Raw genomic sequence first — 22,492 nt, forward strand, 5'->3', positions numbered from 1 at the left:
TAAAAAGAATAGTTTTTACACTGGACACAGGCCCTCTTAAATATGTTCTTTCCTTTGACATGTTTTACAGTTAAAACTAAGAAGCATATAATGGAATCTTCTCTGTGTTCCAGATCAGCCATATTCTAATTTCTTCTCATTTTCTCCTGTCTAACTGTAATAGAACTGGTTGAAGCAGAAGCTTTCCTCCTCTTCCCTGTCTGCAGTAGGACAACAATTATTGTTAAAGAGGTTATCCAACAACCCTGTGAAGAATAAAAAAGCTCCCAAAGCTTTTGTTCTACTTACCATTCCCGCTTAGATCATAGACAGTCCATATTTGGTGAAGTGATGCCATGTGATTTGCCCTGGCACTCGCTCTTTTATTCTTACATTTACCAGCAGTCACTGTGGCTCCCTTCTCTCCCCCAGCACTGTGTTTACTGATGCACAGAGAGGCAGAGTGTGTTGCCAGCAGAATAGCCATTGCCACAATGATAAAGACTGGATTGAAAAAAGACCAGAGTCCATCAAGTTCAACCTATATCCCTAATGAGTCGCTACTGAGTTGATCCAGAGGAAGGCAAAAAACCCTCATACTAGAGGTAAAAATTCCTTCCCGACTCTAAATATGGCAATCAGAATAAATCACTGGATCAACATTCTGACCCTATAAATCTAGTATACATAGCCAGCGATGTTATTATTCTACAAAAATGCATCTAGACCCCTTATGATCGCTTTTACAGTGTTCACCATGACCACCTCCTCTGGCAGAGAATTCCACAGTCTCACTGCTCTTACAGTAAAGAACGCCCATCTGTGCTGGTGTAGAAACCTTCTTTCCTCAAGACATAGAGGATGCCTTCTTGTTATAGATACAGTCCTGGGTATAAATAGATCATGGGAGAGATATCTGTACTGCCCCGTGATATATTTATACATAGTTATTAGGTCTCCCCTAAGCCTTCTTTTTTCTAAACTAAATAACCCTAATTCTGATAATCTTTCTGGGTACTGTAGTCCTCCCATTCCCCGTATTACTCTGGTTGCCCGTCTTTTAACCCTCTCCAGCTCCACTATATCTTTCTTGTACACTGGTGCCCAGTACTGTACACAGTATTCTATGTGTGGTCTGACTAGTGATTTGTACAGCAGTAGAATTATTTCCTTGTCGTGGGCATCTATGCCTCTATTAATGCATCCCATTATTTTATTTGCCTTGGCAGCAGCTGCCCGACACTGGTCACTACAGCTAAATTTACTATTAATTAAGACTCCCAAGTCCTTTTCCATATCAGTGCTCCCATTTAATACATAATCCCAGCCCAGATTTTTCCTCCCCATGTGCATAACCTTACATTTATCAGTGTTGAACTTCATCTGCCACTTCCTAGCCCAAACCTCCAACCTATGCAGATCTATTTGTAACAGTGCACTGTCCTCTATAGTGTTTACCGCTTTACAGAGTTTGTATCAACTGCAAAGATTGCTACTTTACTATTCAACCCCTCTACAAGGTCATTAATGAATATATTAAATAGAACAGGACCCAAGACGGACCCCTGTGGTACCCCACTAGTAACTGTCACCCAATCAGAATAAGTACCATTGATAACTACCCTCTGTTTCCTATCACTGAGCCAGTTACTTACCCACTTACACACATTCTCCCCCAGCCCAATCCTTCTCATTTTATGCACCAACCTTTTATGTGACACTGTATCAAATGCTTTGGAAAAATCCAGATATACAACATCCAGTGATTCCCCCTGTTCTTGAGCTCACCTTCTCATAAAAGCTGATCAGGTTAGTTTGACAGGACCTATTCCTCATAAAGCCATGCTAATATGGAGCAGGGATGTGGAATTCCTATCGCCCGACGCCTGGGACTAGCAGTTTTGGGCGCCGGGCAGGTGAATTTGTCTGGCCCTTAGCCCTGACAAGTGCGGCGGCGATCTGCAGTCTGTATGGAGAGGGCACCCGACTCCTGCCCGCTCCATACTCTGCAGCCTGTGTCCTCCGAAGCAGATCAGGGAAGATGAGAAGCTGTGTACAGTATTTGTCTTCTCTACCCTGCTCTGCAGACGTGCGGGGGGGAGATGAGGGGGAGTGGCTTCTTGCTCCCCGTGCAGACCTGCGTCCTCTGCCTTCACTCCCCCCAGCTGTAGCTTCGGAGAGCTGAGGGGAGGAGGCACGTCTGCAAGGGGAGATGCTTGCGGCGCTCACAGGGGAGTTTGGAGTGGGCTCGGGATTCCTGCCCGCTCCATACTCTGCAGCCCCCGGCTGTTCTCAGTAGCCGGGGGCCGCCGCTAAAAGCCAGCATGCGGCGATTGCCGCGGCTGGCTATTAACCCTTTAGATCGCCGCTGTCAAAGCTGACAGCGGCATCTAAAGGGACATGTGAATGCTCCCTGGTGGGCTAGTGGGGTGGATCGCCCCCCCCCAGCGCGATCGCAGGGGGGCGATCCACTATGGAGGTAGCCGGAGGGCTTACCTCTGTTCCCTGCTGTCCCGCTTTGTCATTGATAGAGCCTGGCTGGACTAGGCTCTATCAATGGATCACAGTGCACACAGATTAATAGAGTTCAATAGAACTCTATTTATCTGTCTGAGGAATCTAATGATTCCTCCTATAAGTGTAATAAAGTGTAAAAAAAATAAAATAAAAAAGTTTTAAAAAAAGTTTGAAAGACACACATTAACCCAGTGGTCTTCAAACTGTGCCCCTCCAGATGTTACAAAACTACAATTCCCAGCATGCCAGGACAGCCGTTGGCTGTCCGGGCTTGCTGGGAGTTGTAATTTTGCAACATCTGGAGGGCCACAGTTTGAAGACCACTGCATTAACCCCTTCCATGTTAAAAGTTCAAATTGCCCCCTTTTCTTATATAAAAACATGCAAACATAATAAAAATAAACATATTTGGTATCGCTTCGTGCGTAATTGTACAACCTATTAAAATATAACATTATGTATCCCATACGATAAATGTACAAAAAAACACAGATTACAGAATATCCCAGAATATCCCAGAAAAATATCCCAGAAAAAAAAAGTTAAAAAGCTATTAAAAAGTCAGATCAATACCAAAATGGTACCGATACACAAAACAGATTATGGCGCAAAATGAGCCCTCATACAGCCTGTAATGCGGAAAAAAACTAAAGCTACAAGGGTTAAAAAATGGCAATCCAAAAAATTAGAAAAAGTTCAGAATTAGTAAAACATGACGTAAACGATACAAATCTGGTATTTCTGTAATCAGGCGGCCTAAAGTATCAAAACAACATGTTACCTCAACCACAAGGTAAATGGCGTAGAAAAGAAAACCACCAAATCTGCTAAATTATGTATATTTTTTTTTTTTTTTTTTTTTTGTTCAGAGAATATGTTATTGAAAAATTAAAAGGTATCCTTATAGTATGTAGTTATGGCTATTATAGGGCGAGGAGGAAAAAATTAGAGCGTAAAAGCGAAAATTGGCCCGGACAAGTGGATCGTCATGAGGGACAAGTAGATTTTGCTCCATTTTAGTCCCGTGGACAAGTAGTTTTTTATAAAATTTCCACACCCCTGTGGAGTCATACATTTAATTTTATGAAGATACTCCAAATTAGCATCTCTTAGAAAACCCTCAAACAATTTACATACAATGGAGGTTAAAGGGGTATTCCAGGCAAAAACTTTTTTTAATATATCAACTGGCTCTGGAAAGATAAACAGATTTGTAAATTACTTCTATTAAAAAATCTAAATCCTTACAATAGTTATTAGCTTCTGAAGTTGAGTTGCTGTTTTCTGTCTAACTGCTTTCTGATGACTCACGTCCCAGGAGCTGTGCAGCTCCTATGGGGATATTCTCCCATCATGCAAGGGATATTCTCCCATCATGCACAGCTCCCGGGACGTGACATCATCATTGAGCAGTTAGACAGAAAACTTCAGGAGCTAATAACTATTGGAAGGATTAAGATTTTTTAATAGAAGTAATTTACAAATCTGTTTAACTTTCCGGAGCCAGTTGATATATATAAAAAAAGTTTTTGCCTGTAATACCCCTTTAAACTGACAGGTCTACAATTCCCGGGGTCACCTTTTGACCCCCTTTTTTTAACATTGGCACCCCATTTGCCATGCACCAGTCCTGGGGAACAGTCCCTGTTACTATAGAGTCCCTGAATATTAAAAATAGGGGTCTGTCTATTACATTATTTAATTCCTTTAGAACACGAGGGTGAATGCCATCTGGATCTGGTGATTTGGCTATTTTGATTTATTGTAGGCGGCACTATACTTCTTCCTGGGTTAGACAGGTGACCTGTACTGGGGAGTTTACCATATCTCACTGTATTTCACCTATATACAGCGAGTATTACACCTGTATTACATTGGATAATCAAACCTATTTGCATAAGGGACAAAGTAAGACATTTTTTTTTATACGGATAACCCCTTTAAGCCTTTCCTCTTAGTTTGTTGCCAGCTGAGTGTGGAACAGATCAGCAGAAAATTAACCTCTGTGGTCCCATTTGTTTCAGGATTATCCAGATAATTCTACAAGCTGACCAACAATGAGGGAAATTATTTTTCTTGTTTAATTTCATCAATAAATTCTTGGAAGGGTCCATTTAACAATTTCATAAGCCATCATCAAGTGCTGTGAAAGACTGGGTTCAAACAGCATAAAAAATATGCTTATAATAGAATTATGGCCGAAATTACATCTGAAAATGCGAGAATAAATAAAATATGCGCACATTTTTTATGCTGTATGAACCCTGCCTACCTTTCTAGCAGGGTTGACACATCTAAAAATACTGTACAGGAATTATATATATATACACATTCTGCCCTTTGTTTATTTAATATTTCACAGGTTAGTCTTAATTTAATGGAACATCCTTGAGTCAAAAAAAGCACACTGTGACTGGCAGAGCTAAAATTACCGTTGTTTACCTTCTCGATTAAACATTACCAACATCCTTACTTACACAACTTTTCAAATGTCCATGTCATTGCTTTAGCAGGGTAAAAAGGAAGGATCAAATTAAACTAGTTTCTTGGTACAAAGATTTCCAGGTGACCAAAATATAATAAAAGAAATTGCCTTCTTTGCTACAAAAAATAAACATCTCACAAATTTACAAAACTGCATTTGAGCAACCCATGGAATGTTTATAGAGATTTACCTGGAAATATTTATTTCTTGCCTAATAATTATTTCCTAAATAGCTTATAATAAGTTATCACTTAAAACACAATAAAAATACCCCAAACAGTATATAATATTCTAATTGTTGTGAAAGTAACTGCAGACAAAGGGTCTATTCACACGGCAGAATTTCCACTTGCGGAATTCCGCCTCAAATTAAAGCCCATATTGACTTCTATGGGATTCCGCACTCCTATTCAAACTTCTGAATTGTGAATGGGAGTGCGGAATCCCATAGAAGTCTATGGGCTTTAATTTGAGGCGGAATTCGCCAAGCAAAAATTCTGCTGTGTGAATAGACCCAAAGTCTTCTATCAATAAATCGGGTGCTTCAGCGTCTCCCCATGAACCATGATTTTGAAAGCTACACTATTTCCTAACTAGTGTAGATTTCAGCTACAATTTACGATTTAATCTGGCATTTGTGGTAGGCCATGTTCCCTTGCAATCTACTGCACACTAAGCCCTGCCAAATTGGTGAACATGGCAAAAAGTTGCACATGTTTGCACTATCCTGGGGTTTTTGATGCCAGAGGCCAGACTTTGAGACTCCTATCCCCCCTCCCCCTCCTTTACCTATTAAAGATATATGCTCCATATACCCTATTAAAGCCTTTAATTAATAAATCAGAGTCTGTTATTCATGACCAGCAAACAAAAAAAAAAAAAGCTCACTCTGGAGGAATCAGCCTTAAAATGATGATATGTAAAATGTATAATATACAACTTAAGTGGCACGATATTTGGTGTAAAATTTTCTTTAAAAATGAATTATTTCCCTGTATTCTAGGTCTGTCTGGAGAAGATATGAATTGCAAATATCGAAGTAATGCAGCAAACTGTTCCATAGCAAGAAACAAGGAACAATCTAGCAGCCAGGTATTGTATGACAGCTCCATAGTGTGTTTTACTGTTTTTGGGATAGTCGTGTGACATGTCATGTGTCTGTTGCCCCATGTGTTTCATTTTCACAAGAGGTAAAAGGAGAAAAAGACCCCCAAAATTTGTAACATAATTTCTCCTGAGTACAGAAATACCCCATTTGTGGACGTAAAGTGCTCTGTGGGCGCATAACATGGCTCAGGAGTTAGAGCGCCATGTACATTTGAGGCCTAAATTGGTGATTTGCACAGGGGTGGCTGATAGTTGCCGTGGTTCTGACATAAATGCAAAAAAAAAACATGTGACCCCATTTTGGAAACTACACCCCTCAAGGAACTTAATAAAGGGTACAGTAAGCCTTAACACCCACAAGTGTTTGACGAATTTTTGTTAAAGTTGGACGTGAAAATGAAAAATTAGATTTTTTTCACTAAAATGCTGGTGTTACCCGAAATTTTTCATTTTCACAAGGAGTAATAGGAGAAAAAGCCCCCCAAAATTTGTAACACCATTTACAAGGCTCAGAAGAGAAGGAGCAAAATGGGGTTTTTGGAGAGAGAATTTGACTGGAATTGAAGGCCATGTGCGCTTACAAAGCCACCATATTGCCAGAACACATGTGACCCCATTTCAGACAATACACCCCTCACGGAATGTAACAAGTGGGCATTTTCTCCTACTCCTATTACCCCTCGTGAAAAGGAAAAAAATGTAGTAACACCAGCATTTTAGTGATAAAAATCAAATTTTTTATTTTAACGTCCCACTTTAACAAAAGTTCGTCAATCACCTGTGGAATGTCAAGGCTCACTGTTCCCTGTTACATTCCTTGAGGGGTTCACTGTTACATTCCTTGAGGAGTGTAGTTTCCCAAATAGTGTGCCATGTGTTTTTGTTTTTTTTGTTCTGGCACCATGGGGGCTTCCTAAATTTCAGCAAAATTTGCTCTCCAAAAGCCCATTGTTGCTCCTTCTCTTCTGAGCCCTCTAGTGTGCTCGCAGAGCACTTTACATCCACATATGAGATATTCCCTTACTTGAGAGAAATTGAGTAACAAATTTTGGGGTGCTTTTTCTCCTTTTACCCCTTGTAAAAATAAAAATTGAGGCTACAAGAATGTGTTTTCAATTCTCTCCTCCACTTTGCTGCTATTCTTGTGAAACACCTAAACACATTTTCTGAATGTCATTTTGAATACTTTAAGGGGTGCAGTTTTCATAATGGGGTCCATTATGGAGGATTTCTAACATTATGACCCTCAAATTCACTTGAAAACTAAACTGGTCCCTGATAAATTCAGATTTAGAAATTTTCGTGAAAAATTTGAAAATTGCTGCTATACTATGAAGCCCTCTAAGGTCTTGAAAAAGTAAAAACATGTCAACTTTATGATGCCAACATAAAGTAGACATATTGTATATGTGAATCAGTACCTAATTTATTTGCCATGTCTATTCTTCATACAAGCAGACAGCTTCAAAGTTAGTAAAATGCAACATTTTTACATTTTTCATGACATTTTTGAATTTTTCACCAAGAAATGATGCAAATATCAACAAAAATTTACCACTAACATAAAGTACAATATGCCACGAAAAAAATGTTCGTGCTCAAAGAACAAATTTTTCCATAAAACATCCCTCATATAGCTCTTTCAACAGAAAAAAAAATTTGTCCTTAGTGTTGTGCTCATTGACTGAGAGGAGAGGAAAAAATAAGAAATGTCTGCCTCCTTAAGAGGTTAATGACGTCTGTCAGGTTTCTGTCATAAGTCAGGCGCTGTTCCAATTTCCAAGGTAAAATAAACGTAGCCAAAGCAATATGGCGGTTAAAGTGCCAGCAGGCACTATATTTATTAAAGTAAGAACCAATGACGCGTTTTTGAGGTAGAACCCTCCTTCCTCAGATCTGCATGTGCAATGAAATACATACAATATATTTATAGGCATACAAAATTGATGCCAGGTCAAAGTGGGATGAGTAACTTTGACTCCCCCTTTGACCTGGCATCCATTTTGTTTGCTTATAAATATATTGTCTGTATTTCATTGCACATGCCAATCTGAGGAAGGAGGGTTCTAACTCCGAAACGCATAATTGGTTACTTTAATAAATATAGTGCCTGCTGGCACTTTAACCGCCATATTGCTTTGGCTACATTTATTTTACCTTGGAAATTGGAACAGCGCCTGACGTATGGTCGTATTTTGCTCTTTATATCTACTTCACTGAACAGGATTGGGTTCCCCACCCCTGTGACCCAATAGGCTTCGCAGTTCATTCCAATCAAGCTTCTGACTGTACCCCTATCTTGGGGTGATAAGCGCAATCTATCCACTACAAGGTGAGCGGCCAACCGTTAGGCTGGTGCCCTGTCCTACCCCTCATTCCACCCTGTGTCTTGGGTAATACACGAGGTGCGGTCCCTCTTCTTTCTCTTTTATTATAGGTTTCTGTCATGGTAGCCAGAATTTTGACAAAAATAGTGCTGCATGCTGCTCTATTGCATTAGGCATTTTCTATTAAATCTGTTGTAGTGGCTTCTAATGGACCCTCCAATGCAAATGTGAACACAGCCTTAAAGGAGAACTCCAGCCAAAATGAAAATATCCCCTATCCACAGTATAGCTGATCACAGAGGAGTCTGACCACTGGGATGGTATCCGCTCCATTCATTTCTATGGGGGTACCAAAGAGATCTGAGTGCAGCATTAAGGCATCGTCAGTGATCCCATAGAAATGAATTGATTGTGTGCCGTCACTGCTCCTCACTGAGAGAGACCTGTTCCAGAGATCACGGGATAAATTCATTTTGATAGGGAATAAGTCCATTTTGGCTGGAGTTTTCTCTCCTTAGAAACATTTTTTTTATTTTTTTTATTCTAGGTACGGTCTCCTCTATAATCATTTTGGAGACTTTTAGCTTACAGGATGGCGATACCAATACCATGTAATGGTTATCTGCATGGTATGGCTACTGTATGTGTTAATATCTTACAGCAATAAAAAAGCAAAAATGTTTTGAAGTAAATGCAAGCCACATATTAGAAGAAAAAAGCGAGGGAATGTATTCACAGCATTAATATTCATTCTGCATTTATGAAACACAGCTTGAAAAGGGACACAAGGCACATATTTAGTAAATAAATAAAATGCCCCATCTCCATCTTTTTGCCATAGCTCTTGATAAAACATTAATTCTATTTACAACCCTGATGTCAGCGTACAATACACCCATGTATCTGCAGGAACCTTCCTTTAGCGCTTCCAGTAACCTCCATAGAGTCGTTCTTTTGATGTTTATTTTAAACTCGCTTAATTAATGTAACAAAATCGGCACTAATTATAGGATCCTAGCATGATAACCAACATATGGCATGCTTAATCCGGAGCAGAGGGAAAACACTTCTGCTCCTATATGAGGTTTCCAGTCTTTTCACTAATGACACTACAATGATGCTCTTGTATAACGTTTTACTAGCAAACACGTTGCTTTTTGGTACAGTGGTATTTTATAATGCCCCATTGCACTTTGAGCATTCAGGATATACTATGTTTCTATTGCTATTTTACAGTCACAATGATGCGTCAATAATTTATTAGAAGTGAACATGTGTTTCCTCAGATTGTTATATTAATGGTCCTTAGCTATAGAAAACTCATGAAACGCTGGTGCTAAAATTTAACTAGACTTCATATAAAAGTATGATTGTTAAATCAATGAAGCAGGCACTCGAAAGATTTAAATACGATACTGGCATCTTAAAAAGAAGCACGTATGTGTGCGTGTCCTGTCTGATGCAGCTCCTAGTTTCCTGTCTCCAATTTCATGCTTTTATTTGCCAGTTCAGATAGCTAAAACTGCAATGAAAAGAATGTGGGAATATACTGTACAGCTTGGGAGTTTAATGTTGTCTGGCTACTTTGCAGGCAGATCTGTACTCTAACCCGGGGAATTATCAGCCAGTAAAAAGTGGAAGTGCTGGGAAGCTGCAGTAATGAAAAATCATAAGCATATCATTCATTTTATAGGGCGATTCTGAAATTTTACTTTTAATATCTATACTTTGGAAACATTCTTATAATTCTGAATTTTTATTATAAGTCACTATATTTGAAAGCGTCCTTTCTTAGGGGAGCTCCGGTACAGAACATCTTATCCCCTAACCACAGGACCCCCTGCGATCTCCTGCCCGTCACTCCGGCTCCCTCCATGCATGGACTGACCTCCGCACCGTGTATGGATTGCATGGTTTACTGATGACCAAGGCCGACACACCCCTCCTTGTATCTCTATAGGAGAGCCTGAGATACAGCGTTCGTGCATATCCGGCTCTCACATAGAGATACATGGAGGGACGTGGTCAACAGTCATCCATACAGAGGTCGGAGCGGAGGTCGGTCCATGCATGCAGAGAGCTGAGGGGCTGGGCATGAGATCACTGGGGATCCCAGCAGTCTGAAACCCCCCCCGATCAGACACTTATCCCCTATCATATGCATAGGGGATAACATGTTCTTTTTACCAGAGTTTCCCTTTAATTTATTCTTAATGGGTTAAGTTTTCATAAAGTACCAGTCCAAATTAAAACACTTATCTCTTATCCACAAGATAGAGGAAAAGTGTCAGATTGCGGGGGCTCCATGTGATTTGACAGAAGATAAGTGTTTAACTTCGATACCCTACTACAACAAAGATGTTTTGGTAGAGCACAGGCCTCCTAATACATTTTAGCATAAACAGTTTGTATGTAGCTCACTGTGTAATTATGAATACAAAACTCCATAGCCAAAGTGTCTGATTATTCTACTATAGCCTAGGAGAAGGGAAAAAAACCAAGAGGAAATTATAACAAGAAATCACGCCTCTAGGCTAGGGAAATTAATAGTTTAAAATAGACTAGATCACTATATATTAAGCGTACAATTAATAGACCCAACAAGCCAATAAACAAGCAAAGTTAAAAAGCATAATAAAAGTATCAATTAATCATCATGTATAGTGTGGAAATAAATTGTAGATCAAATATGGTCTAAATCGCAATATTCAGAAACCACATGGCCCTTGTGGAAGAAATTTGTCACAATTCAAATCATGATGACTAAGAATGTCTTATCAGTGCTTGGAGTTTATTGTAAAGCCCCACAGGTGTGGACCCACTGTGCAACAAGTGGCAGCCGACCAGGCAGGCAGAATGGGGCAAACTGATACTAAGGCCAGATGCAGCAGAGCTGATTAAGGTGCTATTTAGCAATGTGGGTACTGTGACAACAGCTAGCCAAGATGGCTATGGGTGAAGGCTGCAACAAACAGCAAACATACATCCAATCCAAACACTGGTAAAAATAAAAATTCCAAGTTCATAACAGGAGAGACAGGCCAGGTTCCAGGGGCTGAGGCAAAGGCAAAGTCCAGCATAAAGGCAGGGATTAGCAACACAGGATCAGCAGACAGATAGGCTAAGCAGACAGACTTCAGGTCAGGCAACAGAGACCTTTGCAGTACAGGAATTGCAACCTTGCTGAGGCTTTAGGCAACAGGTGAGGCTTCTTTATATAGGGAGTGCCTTGCAGAGATTGGAGGGGGAACTACCATGGAGTGCACACTGACTCTATAAAACTCAGCCAGTGCTCACGCGTGGCCCCTAGTGGCCAGAGTAAAAACTGTAGCATTAAACATATCAGAGCAGGACGACCATGAAATACAGCAGACACAGCAGAATGTCACTCGGCACTGGTAAGAACCCGGACACATGCCAACCAGCAGTGTTACATTTATATAACAAATTAAAAAACATGTAGTTCAAAGGATTAGCATAAGCTCAGAGACCTCAGATCACATTGTATATTTAATCAGTATGCAAAAAATGGGGAAGTATTGCTTAATGTAGGTTAAATGTGTATCAAATGGTACAAGATGGTCTTCTATCCTACTGAGCATGTCACAAGGTTTGCACACATGAATTTGCAGATTTTCTGCCATTCTTCTCTGCATATCCTCTCAGGTTGAATGCGGACTGTCGGACAGCTATTTTCAGGTCTCTCAACTGGGTTCAGTTTAACTGAGTTCAGGTCAGGGCTCTGGCTTGGCCACTTAAGGACATTCACAGAGTTGTTCCTAAGCCACTCCTGCATTGTATTGGATTCATGCTTAAGGTCATTGTCTTGTTGGAAGGTAAACATTCGGCTAAGTGCCCAGATTTTTATTAGGAACATACTTTGCTCCATTAAGCTTTACCTCAACCCTGACCAGTCTCCCTATCCCTATTGCTGAAAAACACCCTGACAGCCTGATGCTGCTGCCACCATGCTTCAATGTAGGGATGGTATTGGGCAGGTGATAAGCATTTCCTGGTTTCCTTCAGGCTTGAAGATTAGCATTAAGGCCAGAATGTTAGAGTTTGATATCATCAGACCAGAGAAATCTCGTCTCACAGTCTGTGCTCTTGGGAACTTTCAGCACAGCAGAATTTTTTTTGTACCCTTTTCCAGATCTGTGCCTGCATACAACACTGCCTCTGAACTGTACAGACTGTTCTTTCTTTCTCATGGTTTGGTATTTTCACTTATATGAATTGTCAGCTGTGAAACCTTATATAGACTGGGGCTGTGTTTTTCCAAATTATGTCCTGTCAACTGAGTATGTTTAGTCAAATGAACTGTGAGTAACAGTGATCTAGGTAAAAAATGATTACAGTCTGTATTAGGGTTTAAGCAGTGTCTGTGGTGAGTTATGGACAGATACAAGAAATATGTATTTCAGTAAATGCAACAGGATTTAGCAATTGCTTAGACAGGAAGACAAAGGATAGATCTGAGTCAGATATAACTTCTGATCTCTGGGGAGGAGGCTTGTGTTACAGACATAAATATCTGGTCCAGGAAAGGATGAAAATGGATGAAACAGAAGGTACTCATTTCAAAGTCTAACATATAGAGAGAACATAATCGCAGAGACAGCCAACAGAAGGAAGGAGAAATGTCCTTAGAGAATCATTTTTGGGTGTCAACATAAAGATGTTACTGACAACCATATCTGCTTTTATTCTGCCAAATGGGATTGTGTATAGATTAAACAATGGGGCATCTAACAATTAACCATAAAGGGGGTAGAGCAAGCAAAGACACACAAGTATCATCAGAGAGACAAAAGGAAAACCAGGATAGGACAGCAATATTTAAGCCGAAGGAACGGAGGTCATGAAGGAGTATTGGATCATCCACTATGTCAAATGTAGCAAATAGATTATGAAGCAATAAATTGCTCAAAATCCACTGAGGTATTACCTTACTCACCATTCATTTATTAAACCTGCGATAATAGTTACATTCCTCTCAATAACTGAGCATGAATATATACATGACACTATACAAAATGAAGATTAAGTGGTGATAGGTAATAGAAGGGTAGTGTTATACTACCTTCACTATATGGAATCTGTAGTATTAAGCAATTTGTACTCACATATTCCCATAAAAGGTAATTTCCCTTCCACACATATTTTAGCCAATTACAAGCAACCCTAGCATATTTGACAGCTTATACAAAGAATCTTCTGTATGCCTATATTTTTTTCTATTGGCAGAAGTACAATATATAATAACATAACTAATAATTGTATTAAACTAATTGGAGCCATAGTGGTTCCCTCTGTACTCCAGGCTGTTCCATATACATTCATTACCAAAAGAAGATTAATGGAATAATGTACACAATGTGCACGAAGACCTGAGAGGCTTTTCCTACAATTAATTTTAAATAATTGGAACATTTTTTATGTTGCATTTTTTTTTTAAGCATTAGAGCATTTCAGGGCCCCTTATGAGTGCATTATATTTTGTGGTGTTGTTTTTTTTTTAAATATATTCAGAGGCTAAATCTATATTTACATGTTTCCTTTGTGATTATACAATGCTTCCACTTTTCCATAGAAAAAAAAAATATACTCATCCTGCTAAAAGATAGTAGTACATTTTGAACAGAACATTTATGAAAGGGGTAGTCCAGTGCTGAAAAACGTATATCCCCTATCATAAGGATAGGGGATAAGTTTCAAATCGCGTGGGGTCCGACCGCTGGGGCCCCCCGCGATCTCCTGTACGGGGCCCCGGCAGCCCACGGGAAGGAGGCATGTTGACCACCGCATGAAGTGGCGGCTGACACCCCCCCTCAATACATCGTTATGGCAGAGCCGGAGATTGCCGAAGGCAGTGCTCCGGCTCTGCCATAGAGTTGTATTGAGGGGGCGTGTCAGCTGCCACTTCGTGCAGTGGTCAACACGCTCCCTTCCCACGGGCTGCCAGGGCCCCGTACAGGAGATCACGGGGGACCCCAGCGATCTGAAACTTATCCCCTATCCTTATGATAGGGGATACGTTTTTCAGCACTGGACTACCCCTTTAATGAATGTTCTGTTCAAAATGTACTATTAGCTTTAAGGTGATATATCATTTACCAAAACTTATCCTTTATCCGCAGGATAGAGAACAAGTCTTAGATCACGGGGGTCCAACCCTGGGACACCACCTTCCCCAACCCCAAATCCCCCCCCCCCCCTACCCCCGCGCCATCTCCTGTACGGGGCTCACGGCTCTCTCTGGGAACAGAGCGTGTCGACCCACAAAGTGGCTGTTGACTTGTCCAATCCATATATCTCTATGGGAGAGCTGTTTGGCTATCTTTGCCTCTGCCATTGAGATATATGGAGGGGGCATGTCATTTTTGTATGTGATACTTCTCCTTTAATGAATGTTTTCTGGAGGACCACAATGAAAATAAAATAAAATGCCTCTTGTTAACCATTAAGGATCTAATATTTTTTGTGACAAAGACAAAGCAGTTCATCTAATAATAATTGTATCTCTCATGAAAAAATATCAAATGTTTTATCGAAAATTCTATTCAGCTTATTTCAAATTTTATCTGGCTGCTTCAAAAATATCCGATCAATAAAGCAAGTCAATTGTGGAACAACTTCTTTTTGCATGTTAAATAGTTACATAATATGATTGGTTAGGTGTAAAAAGGTACACCAACTTATATTATTATTGTGTTTATCCAAAGGAAGGCATAAATTCCTATGCCGTGGACACCAAATGCCCTATAGTACAGAATTCAGATACAGATTACAGAAAGATTTCCAATATCAACAGTCTATCTGCAGAAGACAAGCAGCCATAACTTATAAAAATACAGAGGCACTTGTTCAATGAATAAACCAGAATGTTCCGTAGTGTCACTGCTCTTACAGTAAATAATCCCTATCTATGATGATGGTTACCTTGTTTTCTCTAGGTGCCGGTTCAGACCCATGTGTAAAATGATCACTCACTAGAAAGATCTCTGTACTGTCCATTGATATACTTGTGCATTGTAATCAGGTGGCCTCTATGCCATCTATTCTCCAGACCATGAATAACTATGAATAACCCCAAGTTCAAAAACCTGTCTTGGTACTGCAATCCACCAGTTTCCACACATGTTTCTGGCATTTACAGTGGGGCAAAAAAGTATTTAGTCAGCCACCAATTGTGCAAGTTCTCCCACTTAAAAAGATGAGAGAGGCCTGTAATTTTCATCATAGGTATACCTCAACTATGAGAGACATAATGAGAAAAAAAATCCATAAGATTCAATTGTCTGATTTTGAAAGAATTTATTTGCAAATTATGGTGGAAAATATTTGGTCACCTAAAAACAAGCAAGATTTCCGGGCCTCACAGACCTGTAACTTCTTCTTTAAGAGTCTCCTCTGTCCTCCACTCGTTACCTGTATTAAGGGCACCTGTTTGAACTTGTTATCAGTATAAAAGACAACTGTCCACAACCTCAAACAGTCACACTCCAAACTCCACTATGGCCAAGACCAAAGAGCCGTCGAAGGACACCAGAAACAAAATTGTAGACCTGCACCAGGCTGGGAAGACTGAATCTGCAATAGTTAAGCAGCTTGGTGTGAAGAAATCAACTGTTGGAGCAATTATTAGAAAATGGAAGACATGCAAGACCACTGATAATCTACCTCGATCTGGGGCTACATGCAAGATCTCACCCTGTGGAGTCAATATGAGGACAAGAACGGTGAGCAAAAATCCCAGATCCACACGGGGGGACCTAGAGAATGACTTGCAGAGAGCTAGGACCAAAGTAACAAAAGCTACCATCATTAACACACTACACCGCCAGGGACTCAAATCATGCAGTGCCAAACGTGTCCCCCTGCTTAAGCCAGTACATGTCCGGGCCCATCTGAAGTTTGCTAGAGAGCATTTGGATGTTCCAGAAGAGGATTGGGAGAAAGTCTTATGGTCAGATGAAACCAAAGTTCAACTTTTTGGTTAAAACTCAACTCGTCGTGTTTGGAGGAGAAAGAATGCTGAGTTGCATCTAAAGAGCACCATACCTACTGTGAAGCATGGGGGGTGGAAACATCATTCTTTGGGGCTGTTTTTCTGATAAGGGACCAGGACAACTGATCCGTGTAAAGGAAAGAATGAATGGGGCCATGTATCGTGGAGGTCTTGGAGTGGCCGAGCCTGTCTTCAGATCTCAACCCCATAGAAAACCTTTGGTGGGAGTTAAAAGTCTGTGTTGCCCAGTGACAGCCCCAAAACATCACTACTCTAGAGGAGATCTGCATGGAGGAATGGGCCAAAATAGCAGCAACAGTGTGTGAAAACCTTGTAAAGACTTACAGAAAATGTTTGACCTCATGTTTGACTGTCATTGCCAACAAATGGTATATAACAAAGCATTGAGATGAACTTTTGTCAGTGACCAAATACTTATTTTCCACCATAATTTGCAAATAAATTCTTTAAAAATCAGACAATGTGATTTTATGGATTTTTTTTTTTCTCATTATGTCTCTCATAGTTGAGGTATTCCTATGATGAAAATTACAGGCCTCTCTCATCTTTTTAAGTGGGAGAACTTGCACAATTGGAGGCTGACAAAATACTCTTTTGCCCCACTGTATTTGGATAACCACTGCAGTTTTTGTGCCAGAAGTGTAATCAGAATGAATGGAAAATATAAAAGAAGGATTTATACTTCTCTTTCATGGTGGATCCACTCCTGACTTTGGCTTAAAAACAGCAATGGCAGTTTTCAAAAACAAAGGTAGGATAGAAAAAAAAACCTGTGTTAAAACCTATCCTTTTCGGCACATTTGATAAAATTACCTTGGAGCAGTGAATGACACAGCAAAGTAAACACAAAACAAAACACTATAGTCACCTTCAGCAAACCTTTTGTAAAACATTTTTAAAAAAGGAATTACTTTTAGGAAACTTTTTCGGCCATGGTTCCTAAGATAAATAGAAGTCTGCTCATCAAGGCATTTGAATTCTACAGGGTGGGCCATTTATATGGATACACCTTAATAAAATGGGAATGTTTGGTGATATTAACTTCCTGTTTGTGGCACATTAGTATATGTGAGGGGGGGGGGAAACTTTTCAAGATGCATGGTGACCATGGCGGCCATTTTGAAGTCGACCATTTTGAATCCAACTTTAGTTTTTTCAATAGGAAGAGTCATGTGACACATCAAACTTATTGGGAATTTCACAAGAAAAACAATGTTGTGCTTGTTTTTAATGTAACTTTATTCTTTCATGAGTTATTTACAAGTTTCTGACCACTTATAAAATGTGTTCAATGTGCTGCCCATTGTGCTGGATTGTCAATGCACACACTGATAGCAACACTGCAGGAGAAATGCTAGCACAGGCTTCCAGTATCAGTAGTTTCAGGTGCTGCAGAATGGACAAAACAAAAATTGGAACAGGACCCTCAGTTTACGCAGAAGATTTTGTTCAGTGATGAGGCAAACTTTTATGTGAATGGTGAAGTTACTATGTATTTTCCAAGACCTGGGATGACTCCTGTTGGGTTAGAGTCCTGATGATATCACCAAAGGTCCTAGAAGATCTAAATTAAGTGTGTGCTGTCTATGAGCTCGGTGCAGCCCGGACAGCTTTGGGGCTACATTTTCACTACTGTATTCAGGGCCGGAATGGGAATAAAAACCAGCGCTGGAAATTATTGCAAACCAGCCCTACAGCCACTGGCATTGGGGCACAGCTGTATAACTTTTCATGTTCTATCTATATACTCATGTTTCATCTATATACTCATGTTTTATCTATATCTTTGTGCTAGCAGTGTGCTGCTGTATTCTCCTGTTGCTGTAAATTTAGCCCAGCTGCCTGCACCTGTAAGCCAGGTCTATATAATAGTTTGGAATCAATAGTGCTGGCCAACTTATTCTTTGGTTGTATTACACATACGGGGGAGTGGCTACCTCCATGTTGGCTCTTGCACCCCACCCACCTCTATTAGGTGTATATTAGATGCCTTGGATGTTTCAGATCTTGCAATGCCTGCTGAGCTGTTCACACAGAGGCATATTCATAGTGTAATTCATCTTTACGAAAAAAAAAACAAGTTTATTGGCTCTATTGCATGCTATCATAGGTTCGTGGATGACATTTTCATCGCTTGGACGGGCACATAGTCCCACTTTGTGGACTTCGTGTCCACCCTAAGCGATGGAAATGACATGAACCTCAAATTCCTCGATGTGACAGTTAACCTTACTCATGGAGAGTTTGTCACGAAAGGTTATTGTAAACCGACAGCCTGCAACTCCCTCCTGCATTACGGGACCTATCTCCCCGAACATGTTAAAAGGGATGTCCCTTATGGACAGCTCCTTAGACTAAGGAGAATTAATAGTCGGGATGAGGATTTTGTGGAGCAGGCAAGATCCGATAGAGTCAGAGAGGGTATCCACAAAAAATTCTAGAAGAGGCCTTTCTGAAAGCTTTTAATTGTGACCGTTCGAAATTATTGAAAAATAAAAGGTTCCAAAAGAGTTACCAAGATCTCTTTTTTTTTCTTTTGCCTACAGCCTCATGGCTCAAAAGATAAAGAAAGCCATCAACAGTAACTGGTTCTTGCTGCAGGATGATCCCGATCTGAAAAAATGGGTTTCCAATCGTCCCCTAGTAACTTAAAAAAAATGTAAAAATGTGAAAGATACCTTGGTTAGAAGCAGCTTCAATACTCCGGTAGAGGAAAGTTGGCTCACCAAAAGCACCTTGAAAGGGATGCATAGATGCGGAACCTGCAATTGGTGCAGCTTCTGCTGCACCAATAAATTTGTAATGTTAGGAGGTATAGGGGTACGATGTAGAGATTTCATATGTTGTCGTACTAAAAATGTGGTCTATGCCATCCGCTGCAGCTGAAACAGATTCTGTACAACCCGGCCCGTTAAAATTATTAGATTTCGGGAGCATGTAAATTCCCTCAAAACGGGTAAAGGCTCCCGCAGACTGATGCAGCATGTGAAGGAGACACACCATAATGATCCCAAAGTACTACAATTCTTGGGCATAGAACGAGTAGCTGCAGCGGCTGGCATGGACAAACGTATGAATCTTCTGAAGAAAGAAGGCATTTGGATTCTCAAAACTAATGCCTTGGGAAATCTAGGCTTAAATGACAGATTGGAGATGAATGCTTTTTAATGCTTGCTGGAGGCTTGTAAAGGTTGTTTTTTGCAATTGTTGTTTTTAGACTACTTTGATGAACGAAGTGTAACGCCCTCTTCCATGATGTGGAGTAAGTAGGTGTATTTACCTGCTCCCAGGTGACAGAAGGGGTTGGCCAGAAGAAGCGCTGCTTGTTTGGCATGAAAGCAGCTGTTTACCAGGTCTGTTCGCGGACTCCTGGCGCCCCGCTTTATGTATTGTATGCACCACACCGACTTTTAAAGAATAAAGAAACGACTTGAAGTTACTTCCCAATCATGAGTGCTCCCTCTGTTCTCCTTTAGTATACATAACAAGAGGATTGCAGCCTCTCCTGGTGCCTTTGGAATCTTCTCCGGTCCCCAGTGTGATCCCCTTCCTTGTGCCCATGGTTGGTGTCCCACTCTGGCCAATGATTGGCTGAGAGGCAATGTATTGTATTTAGCCCTGGCATCAAAAAGAAGTCCGGGGTCAAGGCTCAAATGTAACATTGCCATGTGGTCGTTATTATTTAGGTGACTTATCTAAGTATATATATTCATTGTTGTCAATAGCAACCAATTAGAGCTCAACTTTCATTCTGCCAAAACAATATGGGAAATGAAAGCTGAGCTGTGATTAGTTGCTATGGGCAAGGAAGAAAATCTAAGTATAGGACTACTTCATAAATCTTCCCCTCGGTGTTTAAATGAAGATTGTGACTTGATTTCCTTTCACTTCCAGGTAATTCATCAGCTTAGAATGTCTGAAAATGAGAGTGCTGCATTACAAGAGCTAATGGACTGGAGAAGAAAGCTTTGTGAAGAGGGAGAGTCCTGGCAGAAAGACTTAGCACAGACTGAAAAGAGGAATACTGCTCCCACTCAGTCATCCTAAGTGAAGGTGCACACTGGAGAACTTCCAGTAAAAGCTGTCACCTTATATAGAAAAATAACTTTTTTGCTGTCAGGTTTCTGATTGAAAAAATAAAATAAAAAATAATATATATATATATATATATATATATATATATATATATATATCACAAATAAACAAATAAAGAATCCTATATATATATATATATATATATATATATATATATATATAGTTTTTAATTTCTTGTAATATTTTGTGTAAATGGAATGCATGAATTTCAATGTTTCAGTGTTAATGTTATGTGGTTTATGTAAAAAAAAAAAAAAACTATATATATATATATATATATATATATATATATATATATATATATATAGTGACAAACTGTACATTGTGTCTTGTATAAAGGTCTGGGTTTAAAAATAAATGAGTCCCTGACAGCATGTTGGGGCCCCTACAATGTGAATGTTGGATCATGAAAACAGGATGGACCCAAGTCATACAGGAAAACATAGTAGAAGTAGAAGTGTCAGTACAATGGCTAGGTGTGGTAGTGCACGTGGTGGCATGAAATCCAGAAGCAGATAGAAAATATATTTACAACAGTCACCAAGGGGTATGAAAGATTGAGTCTTTATTAACAAGACATCATATGGTACAAAGGACGTGTTTCCCCACTCTGTCCTTCTTTAGCTAATCTAACTAGACTAGCTGAGGAAGGCCAGAGTGCCAAAATGCAGCCTTTGTACCATACGGTGCCTTAAGACTTGTTTAGTGTTGGGAATATATTTTCTATAAACAGGAAACCGTCACAATACACATGGGGAAGTTGAACAAACAAGAAAATAGAATGGACCAGGTTCAGGCTTGACCTACCATAGTATTAGAGGAACCTCTAATGGGTCTTGCCTTTGATACAATAATAGACTCCATTAGTCCAGTATAAATTACTCTAACTTTTGGACTAACTTTGGAACCACTCATCTATCACTGAGGCCTATTATAAGTTAGTTTGGAAATATGTGCAATGCTAACAACAATGTTTACAATGCAAGTAAAAGTGGGCATGTACCTGCATAGATAGAAGAGTAACAGTAATTCCAACAAAAAGATATGCATAGAGGGCATATAGACATATTGATATACAAACAGAAAAAAAGGAAGAAATACATAATATATACCTTGTAAGAAAGGAACAGAAATAATATAAAAAAAAATGTTTGTTGGGTTATTTTCTGTAAAGTATCTTGGAGCGCTAAGCTGTATCTTGGAGCGCTAAGCTAAGCTCATATCGTTTCCTAGCTTTTACCGATAGCTGACCCACTAGGTACAATCTTTCCATCCCTGAAAGGTCAGTCTATCACACTCACAGCTTTCACTAAGTTCAAAAAGGTACTCCACCCTTAGACATCTTATCCCCTATCCAAAGGATAGGAGATAAGATGTCTAGGGGCAGAGTACCCCTTTAAGGAATAGGAATCATGACCCACTGGATGACCTGTACAATTGATATATTTGCCAGGTGTCCCTGCATATTCTTTAAGAAACCAATGTAAATGTAGGGATAGGCCTTAGAAATTAGGGTAATAATTTGTAAGGAACATTTTATATATTGGAAAGTTTACTATACAGAATATGAATGTATATATTAGCGTGTTTCTGTGTGTGTGTCTTTACTTATGTCAATGGGAAAAAAAAGCTACAAAAAGTAAACTCCTATGCACTCACAAATGAAGCATACTGCTTACTTGGACGTTTTCTAAAGATGGTGAAACTAATAAACATCTCACACCTACATATTCTGCGCCATTCCCCTACCATGAGATGTTTATCCGTTTTTCGAATCTGTAATTTACTCTTACTCACGCAACTGCTCTGAATAAGTTACTGCTGTCTCTATGAAGAATGGAGGCCTTGTACTACTTAAACAGCACACTCGTGACATTAATATTTGTATAAACTTTTGTAAATAATATGTTTATAAATGATTGCTGGTGATGCCATGATATCTATTCATAG

At 39.7% G+C, this 22,492-nt stretch overlaps 1 protein-coding gene across 8 annotated transcripts in view; it reads left to right on the forward strand.

The window, feature by feature from the left end:
• MYO16 (myosin XVI) overlaps window positions 1–20,592 on the forward strand; it is a 483,589-nt gene extending 462,997 nt beyond the window's left edge. For all 8 annotated transcript variants that reach the window (XM_056555738.1, XM_056555737.1, XM_056555733.1 and 5 more), the window contains 2 exons: window positions 5,985–6,073; window positions 20,342–20,592. In XM_056555738.1, coding sequence (XP_056411713.1) covers window positions 5,985–6,073; window positions 20,342–20,494 — 242 coding nt within the window. In that variant the 3' untranslated portion in view covers window positions 20,495–20,592. The remainder of the gene's footprint in view (window positions 1–5,984; window positions 6,074–20,341) is intronic.
• The last annotated feature ends 1,900 nt before the right edge of the window (window positions 20,593–22,492 follow it).

The sequence above is a fragment of the Hyla sarda genome, chromosome 2 (genome assembly GCF_029499605.1).
Source record: "Hyla sarda isolate aHylSar1 chromosome 2, aHylSar1.hap1, whole genome shotgun sequence".
Lineage (NCBI taxonomy): Eukaryota > Metazoa > Chordata > Amphibia > Anura > Hylidae > Hyla > Hyla sarda.